Source organism: Alosa sapidissima, chromosome 8 (assembly GCF_018492685.1).
Source record: "Alosa sapidissima isolate fAloSap1 chromosome 8, fAloSap1.pri, whole genome shotgun sequence".
NCBI lineage: Eukaryota > Metazoa > Chordata > Actinopteri > Clupeiformes > Clupeidae > Alosa > Alosa sapidissima.
The window spans coordinates 36,989,172-37,001,248 of NC_055964.1; the positions used below are offsets into that span (position 1 = coordinate 36,989,172).

The 12,077-nt window shown below is 44.6% G+C and overlaps 1 protein-coding gene across 1 annotated transcript in view; it reads left to right on the plus strand.

Annotated features, from left to right (window-relative positions):
• Window positions 1-12,077, plus strand: part of LOC121714722 (xenotropic and polytropic retrovirus receptor 1 homolog) — a 30,831-nt gene that overhangs the window by 1,036 nt on the left and 17,718 nt on the right. The window contains exons 2-7 of the mRNA XM_042099739.1: window positions 6,411-6,494; window positions 6,651-6,856; window positions 7,569-7,721; window positions 8,503-8,583; window positions 9,405-9,486; window positions 10,657-10,844. Of these exons, the coding sequence (XP_041955673.1) occupies window positions 6,411-6,494; window positions 6,651-6,856; window positions 7,569-7,721; window positions 8,503-8,583; window positions 9,405-9,486; window positions 10,657-10,844 (794 nt within the window). The remainder of the gene's footprint in view (window positions 1-6,410; window positions 6,495-6,650; window positions 6,857-7,568; window positions 7,722-8,502; window positions 8,584-9,404; window positions 9,487-10,656; window positions 10,845-12,077) is intronic.

Consider the following 12,077-nt stretch of genomic DNA (forward strand, 5'->3'; position numbering starts at 1 on the left):
GATCACTATTAACTTAATATTTATTTTTGAACGAACATATTTCGTATTTCATATTTCGAACGTAATATTTATTTTTGAACGAACAGCGCGTTTCGCCTAGCGCTCATAAAGTTAGTTAATTAAAATAAACTCTTCAGACTAACTGTACTGTTGAGGTCGCTAACCCTCTTCACCCGGTCCATTCTCCCTCCACTTCTCTCTCCCCCGTGAAGGAGAACGGGCGTCACTGCCCCATGCTTGACCACTCTGCTGTACTATGATCCCATTAATTATTCCTGCTGTAACAGAACACTGCTCTGACTTTGAATGCTTATGGGGAAGTCATAGCCAGGTAACAGAGGTCAGATCAATAATAGATCACCTCATAAATGTGCAGAGACTCAGCCAGGTAACAGAGGTCAGATCAATAATGGATCACTTCATAAACGTGCGGAGGCTCAGCCAGGACGGCTGTTGCATGACACGGAGGAGGAGGGAGTGGGCATCCACGTGAGGGAGCTGAGAGTGATGGATGCTTAATGGCACTGTAATGTGATCCTGTGCTGTGGGCGGGAGGCTTGATCTCTGCACACATCATACACATCATGCACAGAGGGCTTGAGAGGCCTCAGACATGGGCCACCCAAACACACTAACATTTCTCCATTTCTCTCACACAGACATACAAAGGCTAGGCAATCAAGGACATGGGTAGATGGAGGAGAAATCAAAAATAATAAATTAAAAGTTCTATGGAGATGTGCAAAAGTTGGAGAAAGTCAGATATGTGTGTGTGTGTGTGTGTGTGTGTGTGTGTGTGTGTGTGTGTTTTGACGTGTGATGAAATAAGAAAATAAATAAAAGGTCTGTAGCATAGGGAGAGGGATGTAAAAGTGCTAAAAGTCTTGTAGGTGTGTGTGTGTGTGGGGGGGGGGGGGTCATGAGTGCTGAGGAGTGAATGAGTGCAAAGTCAGTATAGTGTGAGTTCAGAGTTCGAATGGCCTGGGGATAAAAACTTCTCCTGAGTCTCTCAGTTCTGGCTTTGTGACTACATAGGCGTCTTCTTGATTTCAGCGGTAGGAATAATCCATTGTTAGGATGAGAAGAGTTCTTCAGAATCTTTTGGGCTCTTAGGAGTACTCTTCTGGAATAGATATCTTGTAGAGCAGGGAGTTGAGTTCTTATAGTACGTTCAGCTGAGCGCACTACTCACTGCAGAGTACTACAATCTCTAACTGTGGAGTTCCCATACCAGGTGATGATGCTACCAGTTAGAACACTCTCAACCGCTGAAGTGTAGAAGGCCTTCATGATGGATGTAGAAACTTTGAATTTCCTTAGCTGACGAAGGAAGTAGAGTCGTTGTCTGGACTTCTTCAGAACATATTGAGTGTTAACAGTCCATGTTAAGTCTTCAGTAATGTGGACACCAAGGTATTTAAAACTTGTGACTCTCTCTACAGGTTGCCCGCTGATCATTAGTGGGGTGTAACTGTAGTTCTGCTGCTGCCGCATACAACACAGTTTCCCATTTCCCATCTCCCTTCTCCCCAGTGCTCTCAAGTCAAGTCAAGCTGACTTGGTCATAATAAAAAGAAAACATAAAACACAAGGTAAAATAATTTAAAAATAAAGAATAATTAGTAAGCAAAAACAAAGGCAAAAGTAGTAAAAAAAAGTAATAAAAGACAAGGTAGAATAATTAAGGCAGATTCAGAATTTGTAACTCGGCACAGTTAGCAGAAAGCATCTGAGAACAGTTTGGTCTTAAGTCTAGATTTAAAACTGGCTACAGTTGGGGCCTTTTTGATGTCATCCGAAAGTTGGTTCCACAGCTGAGCCGCATAGCAGCTAAAAGCTGCTTCACCATGTTTAGTTCTAACTGTAGGTTTTACTAGCAGGTTTTTCACCTGGGACCTGAGAGGACGAGAAGGTGTGTACTGCTGAAGCATGTCTGACAAGTATTTAGGTCCTGCTCCATTTACTGATTTATAAACAAGCAATAGTGCTTTAAAGTCAATTCTGTGACTTACTGGAAGCCAGTGCAAGGATTTAAGAATTGGAGTAATGTGGTCAGTTCTTTTAGTTTTTGTTAGAATCCTAGCTGCTGCATTTTGTATCACCTGAAGCTGTTTAATAGTCTTTTTAGGAAGGCCTGTGAACAGTCCATTGCAGTAATCAACCCTGTTGGAGATAAATGCATGAATGAGTTTTTCTAAGTCATGTTTTGACATCAGCCCTCTGAGTTTGGCAATATTTTTGAGGTGGTAAAAAGCCGATTTAGTTATCGCTTTCATGTGGCTGTTGAAATTTAGATCACTGTCAATTAATACACCAAGATTTTTAACAGTATCCTTTGCCTTCAACCCTTTTGTGTCAAGTCTTTCCTCCTTTTTACCAAATATAATTACTTCAGTTTTTTCTTTGTTCAGCTGAAGAAAATTTTGAGACATCCAGGTGTTGATTTGTTCTATACACTGACACATAGATTCAAGAGGACCATAGTCGTTTGGTGATAGAGCTAAGTAAATTTGTGTGTCATCTGCATAGCTATGATATGAAATCAAATTATTTTGAATGATTTGTCCAAGTGGGAGCACATAGAGGTTGAATAATAGTGGCCCCAAGATCGACCCCTGGGGAACACCACAGGTCAAGGACGTTGGTGTTGAGGTACAGTTTCCGATGGCAACAAAGAAGCTCCTTTCTTGTAGATATGATTTTAGCCAGCTGATAACTATGCCTGTAAATCCAACCCAGTGTTCTAGTCTGTGTAGTAAAATATTGTGATCAACAGTGTCAAATGCTGCACTAAGGTCCAGTAGCACTAGGACTGATGTTTTACCTGAATCTGTGTTGAGGCGTATGTCATTGGAAACTTTAATGAGAGCTGTTTTAGTGCTGTGATTTGCCCGAAAACCAGACTGAAAGTAATCAAAATACCCATTTGATGTTAGGAAGGTGGTTCATTGATTAAAGACTACTTTTTCAATAATTTTGCCAAATAAAGGTAGATTGGATATGGGCCTGTAATTGTTTAGCATGGAGGCATCCAGGTTATTTTTCTTGAGAAGTGGCTTTACAAAAGCTGTTTTCAGTGACTTAGGAAAAGTGCCAGACAGCAGTGATACATTTACAATTTGAAGGACATCCGCCGCTATGAGGTGAAAAACAGTTTTGAAGATTTGGTAGGCAGTGTCTAAGACACATGTGGAAGAGCTGAGATTCTGTGCCGTCAAGTGTTTCGTAGTCTATCAAGCTGAACTCTGACATCAAGTTTAGTTTCCCTCTGTTTGTTGCTGGAAGTTCAGGTTGTTGAATTTGTAATTGAGCAGATATGTTGAGTCTGATTTTGTCAATTTTACCTTTAAAAAAAGATGAAAACTCATTGCATTTATTAGTTGAGAGAAGTTCAGGCGCTAATTGTGAGGGGGGATTTGTTAACTTATCAACAGTTGAAAATAGAATACGAGTGTTATTTGAACTTCTATTGATAATGTTAGAAAAGAAAGACTGTCTCATACAACACAGTTTCCCATTTCCCATCTCCCCAGTGCTCTCATACAACACAGCGTGCTCATCTCCTCCTCTCCCCAGTGCTCTCATACAACACAGCGTGCTCATCTCCTCCTCTCCCCAGTGCTCTCATGCAACACAGCGTGCTCATCTCCTCCTCTCCCCAGTGCTCTCATACAACACAGCGTGCTCATGTCCTCCTCTCCCCAGTGCTCTCATACAACACAGCGTGCTCATCTCCTCCTCTCCCCAGTGCTCTCATGCTCTCGCTCATCTTCTCTCTTTCTTCTCTTTTCTTCTGTCTTCCTCTTTTCTCACCTCCCACTTGGCTCTTCCATTGCTTTCCTCTCTCCTCCTCTCCTCCTCTCCTCCTCCTCTCCTCCTCTCCTCCTCTCTCCTCTCTCTCTCTCTCCTCTCTCCTCCTCTCCTCCTCTCTCTCCTCTCCTCCCCTCTCCTCCTCTCCTCCTCTCTCTCCTCTCCTCCTCCTCTCCTCCTCTCTGCTCCCCTCCTCTCTCTCTCTCCCCTCCTCTCTGCTCCCCTCCTCTCTCTCTCTCTCCTCCTCTCTCTCTCTCCTCCCCTCTCTCTCCTCTCTCCTCCCCCTCTCTGCTCCCCTCCTCTCTCTCTCTCTCTCTCTCTCTCTCTCTCTCCTCTCAAATTCAAATTCAAATGTGCTTTATTGGCATGACTCAGAAAATAGTGTTGCCAAAGCAGTAACATGACAATACAAACATATACAATATTTGTTTTAAGGGGGGTCAAAGAAAGGAAACTTATCTAAACTAAAAGAAAGAAAACTTATGTTTAAAAAAAAAAAAAAAACTAAATCCATGTTTAAAGAAAACTTAAACATGTATTCTTAAATCTAAATTTAAAGGAAACTTATACAATAGTCTATATAAAACTATTTAACAAAAACTATATACTGTATGCACTTTTTCTATGTGAAGTTTTCTCTTAAAATGTGGCAGGACTGTAAATATTGGTAGGCTAAGTGGGCACATTTATCTATTTCTCCCAGGAGGAATTGTAGTTTTTGTTCATTGGTGGCAGTCATAAAGCCGGGACAAGTGATTTCAATTTGTGGGTAGAATATAGCTCTTAAGTGTTGATAATTGGGACATTCTGTGAGGAAGTGGCATTCGTCCTCTACTACTCCAGTATTACAGAATTTACATATTCGATCTTCACGAGCTATCCAGGTTTGGCGGTGTCTACCCTTTTCTATTGCAAGGGAATGATCATTCAGTCGATACTTTGACAGGAGTTTTCTATGACGATGGTTTTTAATTTCATTTAAATATGGTGCCAATTTGTAATCAATTCGAATAGTTCTGTAGCAGTGTAGCTTATTTACTTGTTCGATTTTGCATTTCCATGTGTTAATGTAGTTTTGTTTTGCTGTGTTCTCTACTTCTTTTGCTACTGAAGCAATACTTGAGCTGCAGTTTTTCAGGTCGTGTTTTTGTATTATGAAGTTTAAGGGGTCACTCTCTGGGTGTTCACTCCTCAGCTGGGCAGCAGTGTGGTGATATTGCTCTGAATTGCTAGTCTGAAGATGATGCCAGAATTTGGTTGCTCTTTTTTGTATGTCTACAAGGAGGGGGAATCTTCCAAGCTCAGCTCTGCAGCCTAGATTAGGTGCACATCTGTTTAAACCTAGAATATTTTTACAGAATTCCAAATGTAATAATTCGGTTTGGCTTTTGTCCCATGTTTCGAAATTGTCTTTATATTTTATGCCCCAAATTTCGCTCCCGTATAGTAATATTGGCTTTACTAAGGAATCAAAGATCTTTTTCCATAATTTGATGGAAGGATTATATTGAAATAGAGATTTTCTTAACATGTAGTATGTTTTGCGTGCTTTTTCGGATAGGTCTTTGATTGCGTTATCAAATTGCCCTGATGAAGAAATGGTCAGTCCTAAGTAGTTGTATTTTCTTACTTGTTCTAGTTGTTTTCCGCCAATGGTAAAATTATATTTATTTATGTTCAAATGTTTTCTCTGGAAAGTCATTATTTTAGTTTTTTCCATATTGATTGGAAGGGCCCAAGTTATGCTATATTCGTTCAAAAGAGAAAGGCTCTCTTGTAGTCCCTGTGCCGTTGACGATAGCAGGAGAAGATCATCTGCGTAAAGCAGGCATTTGATTTCTTTTCCCAAAAGATTGAGACCAGGCGAGGATGAATTTTGAATTTTATTAGCTAATTCATTGATATAAATGTTAAATAATGTAGGACTCAGGCAACAGCCCTGCCTCACTCCTTTTGTTTGAGGAAAGTAATCAGTTTGTTTGTTATTTATTTTTACACAACATTTGATGTTTTCATACATGTCTTTAATGATGTTATATGTTTTACCACCAATTTCACAATCAAGTAGTTTCAGCAAGAGACCTTCATGCCAAACGGAGTCGAAGGCTTTGCTGAAATCCACAATCTCTCTCTCTCCTCTCTCCTCCTCTCTCTCTCCTCCCCTCTCTCTCCTCCTCTCCTCCCCCTCTCTGCTCCCCTCCTCTCTCTCTCTCTCTCTCTCTCTCCTCTCTCCTCCCCTCTCTCTCTCTCTCCTCCCCTCTTCTCTCTCCTCTATCCCCTCTCTCTCTCTCTCTCCTCCCCTCTCTCTCCTCTCTGCTCCCCTCCTCTCTCTCTCTCTCCTCTCTCTCTCTCCTCCTCCTCTCTCTCTCTCTCTCTCCTCCTCCTCTCTCTCTCTCCTCCTCTCTCTCTCTCTCTCTCTCCTCTCTCTCCCCTCTCTCTCTCTCTCCTCCCCTCTCTCTCCTCTCTGCTCCCCTCCTCTCTCTCTCTCTCCTACCCTCCTCTCTCTCTCTCTCTCTCTCCCCCTCTCTCTCTCCTCTCTCTCTCTCCTCTCTCTCTCTCTCTTCTTCTCTCTCCCTTCCTCCCCTCTTTCATGTACGCAGATCAGAAGCATCTCAAAGCTGCACACAAGGAGTTCTTCAGATGCTGTGAGACTGAGCTGACTAAAGTGACGCTCTTCTACTCAGGTGAACACAGATGAAATGCTCTCTAGTGGACATGCGTGTCTATGTGTCTGATTTTCATCTGTGTGTGTGTGTGTGTGTGTGTGTGTGTGTGTGTGTGTGTGTGTGTGTGTGTGTGTGTGTTTGTGTGTTTGGTAATGTTCCATTCCTATCTCTCAGAGAAGCTGATGGAAGCTAAGAGGAAGATGGCCGGCTTTGGATCCGCCACACAGTGCTGCTCTATCTCAGAGACGATGCAGACCGTGACCCAAACTGATTCGTTATCTGACCTGTGGAGAGTGTGTAAAGGCAACCCTGATCTCCACCAGCTTCAACTGGCCACCAGTGAACTCCACCTCAGCCTGGTCTACCTGCAGAGCTACCAGGTAGGGGGGCCCTCAACGTATCTCCTCTCCTCTCTTCTCTTCACTTCTCTTCTCCTCTCTTCTCTTCTCTTCTCTTCACTTCTCTTCTCCTCTCTTCTCTTCACTTCTCTTCTCTACTCTTCTCTTCTCTTCTCTTCTCTTCACTTCACTTCTCTTCTCTTCTCTTCTCTTCTCCTCTCTTCTCTTCACTTCTCTTCTCCGCTTAAATTCTCTTCTCCTCTCTTCTCTTCTCCTCTCTTTTCTTCTCTTCACTTCTCTTCTCCTCTCTTCTCTTCACTTCTCTTCTCCTCTCTTCTCCTCTCTTCTCTTCTTCACTTCGCTAGTGAAGTCCACCTTAACCTGGTGCACCTACAGAGCTAGTGAAGTCCACCTTAACCTGGTGCACCTACAGAGCTAGCAGGTGGGGGAGCCCTTCAGGGTATCACACCACTCTGTGTGGGTTATTGTTTGGCCATAACTATAAGCTCGTTTCCACTGCAGGAACGTTGGGGCTATTTTAGGAGTTCCGTCAATTTCAAAGCGCAAAACTTCTGTTTTAGGTGTAAAGTGCTATTGGTGTTTATCATGTGCTGGTTGTTGCTGTGGTCATTCCATATCTAGTGTGTGTGACAGTGTTGTTGCTGTGGTCATATAGTGTGTGTGTGTGTGACAGTGTTGATGCTGTGGTCATTCCATCACTAGTGTGTGTGACATTGTTGTTGCTGTTTTTTAGCAGCTGAACTGCAGTGCCTTCTGCAAGATCATGAAGAAGTATGACGCCAAGTTTGTGTCGGAGAGGGGTCAGCGATGGATGAAGGAGAAGCTGGACACTTCGCTGCTCAACACCGACAGCCACGGAACTCAACAGCTCATGGACAAGTTAGAGGTGGGATGAATATAGCAAACCGTTATTTGGATATTTTCCCCTTAGAAAGAGCCAGTTTTAACATTTATGACAAACAGGAGTAGTTTTAATTGGATATTTTCCCCTTAGAAAGAGTCCTGAATAGAAATCCTGAATTTCCCCTTGGGGATCAATAAAGTATCTATCTATCTATCTATCTATCTATCTATCTATCAGTTTTAACATTTATGGCAAAAAGGAGCAGTTTTAATTGGATATTTTCCCCTTAGAAAGAGTCCTGAATAGAAATCCTGAATTTCCCCTTGGGGATCAATAAAGTATCTATCTATCTATCTATCTATCTATCTATCTATCAGTTTTAATTTACTTTTCCTGGAATGCTCTTTAGCCGGCTCACATATGTCTGGTGTGACGTCAGCTGTTCTGTAGCCAGTCCATTGTGAGGATTCTGCCTTGGGTTTTCAGTTTTAATTTTAAGGATGTTGCGTTGGTTGTTCAGTTGTAACTGTAAGGATGCTGTGTTGGCTGTTCAGTTGTAACTGTAAGGAGGTTGCGTTGGCTGTTCAGTTGTGACTGTATGGATGCTGCGTTGGCTGTTCAGTTGTGACTGTAAGGATGCTGCGTTGGCTGTTCAGTTGTAACTGTAAGAATGCTGCGTTGGCTGCTCAGTATAAGGATGCTGTGTTGGCTGTTCAGTTGTAACTGTAAGGATGCTGCGTTGGCTGCTCAGTTGTAACTGTAAGGATTCTGTGTTGGCTGTTCAGTTGTAACTGTAAGGATGTTGCGTTGGCTGTTCCTGCAGGCTCTCATGTGTCACCTGGAGGGAGAAAACCGACAGAAAGCTCTAAAGAGACTCCGGGTCCCACAGAAGGCTCTTAAACAGGTCGGCTGTGAGCTCATTCAGCAGATAGGTTGGCTTACACATACAGTTAAAAGAAGGATAGAGACCTGCCCACTGTTGTAGAAGCTCCCAGGCAACTTTTTATTTAACGCAACGTTTCGACCCATGAGGGTCTTCTTCAGACTTCAAAACAAGTGTGCACAAGCAACATTAAAAAGCACAGGTAGGCTCATCTGATTCAACTGAGCCCTCATCAGGTCAATTAGAAGATTTAACCACCTTGTTAACCCAATTCCCATCTGACACACATCTCAACTACATACAAACCAATTGACACACATTTAGATCTAAGTAGGTCTTACCCACAAACATAGTCCCAACAACATATCAAATCAAAAACACATACAGTCACCCCCACACCCACAGACATACAAACAAATAAACAAAATGAGCTTTTTGGATATTCTACAACAGTGTGCAGGTCCTTCTTTTAACTGCTGACACTTTAGACCTGGCACCTGTTACAACCTACCCTGGATGTGCGTACAGGTCTTTCCCTTTGGAACTGGCTTACACACACACACACACACACACAATTCAGCAGATAGATTGGCCTGTCTATACCACCATCTGTTTGGTCAGAAGATTGATATTAATGTATATTTACCATTGATTAATTGCAAAAAATATGAACCTTATGAAAAAGTAAATAAAGATAGGGATGAAAAGGACATGAACTCTCCGATCAGGAAAGATTTTTTCTTTTCAGGTTAGCGTGTTTACAGTGAATGACCTTTTTTACAGTGAGTGACGTATCTGGCTTTATAAATATCGCTGTGCTGATAACACTTCTACTTGTCCAGTCAGAGCAGACGTGGATCATGTTTCGCATCGGACTGGCGTGTGGGCTTCTCATCGTCCTCTTCGCTCTCATCCTCATCCAGGGTAAGAGCACTGGGACCTTCACTGTCAGTGATCACACACACACACACATACATCATCATCACACATCATCTACATACTACACAGGAACAGACAGACAGATAGACAGACAGACTGAAAGAGTATGGTAATAAGTGATTTAACCTGGGAGATGATTTTTCTTCTGCTGCTGATAGAGAGTGAGAGTGAAACAGATTCAAAGAGGAGCTAAATCATTAGAGTGTGTCGTCAGACAAACAGATAGCCAGCTAGCCTACCAGCCAGCTAGCCAGACAGATAGTGCTAAAGATAAATTTCCACTGTATGTAAATTCAGTGGACAATTAAGTTTTCATCTATCTAGCCAGCCAGCCTACCAGCCAGCTAGCCAGACAGATAGCCAACAAGCCTATCAGCCAGATAGACAGATAGCCAGCTAGCCAGACAGACAGATAGCCAGCTAGCCACAGAGATAGCCGGGGGTCATCCCTATGTTCCCTGGGTCCTATGTTCCCTGTTTGGGATTAGGGTTAGGATTAGGGTCGGTCCTCATTCTATGTTCCCCAGTCCCATACAAAGCGGGGAACATAGGACCCGGGGAACATAGGTACGTTCCCGATAGCCAGCTAGCCTAACAGCTAGCTAGCCAGACAGATAGCCAGCTAGTCTACCAGCCAGCTAGGGGAGCGTACCTATGTTCCCCGGGTCCTTTGTATGAGACCGGGGAACATAGGACCCTTTTTTTAAAACCCTAACCATAACCCTAACCCTAACCCCGAGCGGGGAACATAGGATCCGGGGAACATAGGACCTGGGGAACATAGGGATGACCTCATAGCCAGACAGAAAGATAGCCTGCTAGCCACACAGATAGCCAGCTAGCCACACAGATAACCAGCTAGCCTACCAGCCAGCTAGCCAGACAGATCGCCAGCCACACAGATAGAGTTTAGAGAATGAAGTGAGCGATACGTTATCATGTTCCTCAGGCAGGCGTGTGTGTATGTGTGTATGTGTGTGTGTGTGTGTGTGTGTGTGTGTGTGTCTGTGTGTGTGTGTGTGTGTGTGTGTGTGTGTGCATCCTCCAGAGAGGAGCTTCCTGCTGCTGGAGTTCCTCCCTCCTCTAACAGCAGACAGACAGACAGACAGAGACAGCCAGAGTTGAGAGTAAAATGATCTTCTCAATGTCCTCCAGTTGTGCGGGCATCGGAGTGGGAGCGTGTGCATCCTGTCCTGCGCGTCCACAGAGGCTGCTTCCTGCTGCTGGAGTTCCTGCTGCTCATAAGCCTCAGCATGCTCCTCTGGCGAAGGGCAGGGGTCAACCACGTGCTCATCTTCCAGCTGGACCCCAGAGACCACCTCACACATCAGCACCTCCTGCAGGTGAGATAACACCACCTCACACATCAGCACCTCCTGCCGGTGAGATAACACCACCTCACACATCAGCACCTCCTGCAGGTGAGACAGCACCTCTTGCAGGTTACAGGGGAGACAGCACCTCTTGCAGGTTACAGGTGAGACAGCACCTTTTGCAAGTGAGACGCACTGGACATTTGGACATTTCTGTAATGAGGACCATAGTCTGTGTGTGTGTGTGAGTGTGTCTGGGTGGGTCGGTGTGTGTGTGTGTGTGTGTGTGTGTGTGTGTATGTGGGTGGGTGTGTATATGTGTGTGTGTGTGTGGGGGGGGTGTGTGTGTGTTGTGTGTGTGTGTGTGATGTGTGGTGTGTGCCTGAGTGGGTCGGTGGGTGTATGTGTGTGTGTGTGTGTGTGTGTGTGTGTGTGTGTGTGTGTGTGTGTAGTGTGTGTGTGTGTGTGGTGTGTGTGTGTGTGTGTGGTGTGTGGTGTGTGTGTGTGTGGTGTGTGGTGTGTGTGTGATGCGTGTGTGTGTGTGTGTAGTGTGTGTGTGTAGTGTGTGTGTGTGTGTGTGTGTGTGTGTGTGTGTGTGTGTGTGTAGTGTGTGTGTGTGATGCGTGTGTGTGTGTGTGTGTGTGTGTGTGTTTGTGTGTGTAGTGTGTGTGTGTGATGTGTGTGTGTGTGTGTGTGTGTGTGTGTGTGTGTGTTTGTGTGTGTGTGTGATGCGTGCGTGTGTGTGTTACAGGTGGCGGGGGTGTTGGCCGTGTTCTGGTGCTGCAGCGTACTGGCGTGTCTTTGCCCCCCTCTGGTGAAGATGCCCCATCTCCTGCCCCCCCTGCTGCTCCACGCCCTCCTGCTGCTGCTGCTGCTCAACCCCACCCACACCTGCTACGGACACGCCCACCGCTGGCTACGCCCCCTACTGGTGAGAGAGAGGGAGGGAGGAGGGGGAGAGAGAGGGATAGAGGGAGAGAGAGAGGAGAGAGGGATAGAGGGAGAGAGAGAGGAGAGAGAAAAAGAGAGAAGAGGTAGAGACAGGAATAGAGGGAGAGAGGCAGAGAGAGAGAGGGAGAGAGAGAGGGATAGAGGGAGAGAGAGAGAGTGATAGGGGAGGGAGAGAGAGAGAGTGAGGGAGAGGAGGGAGTGAGAGAGAGAGAGAGGGATAGAGAGAGAGAGATAGAGAGAGAGGGATAGAGAGAGAAAGAGAGAGAGACAGATGAGAGAGAGCGAGTGTGAAAGAGAGAGGGAGAGAGATAG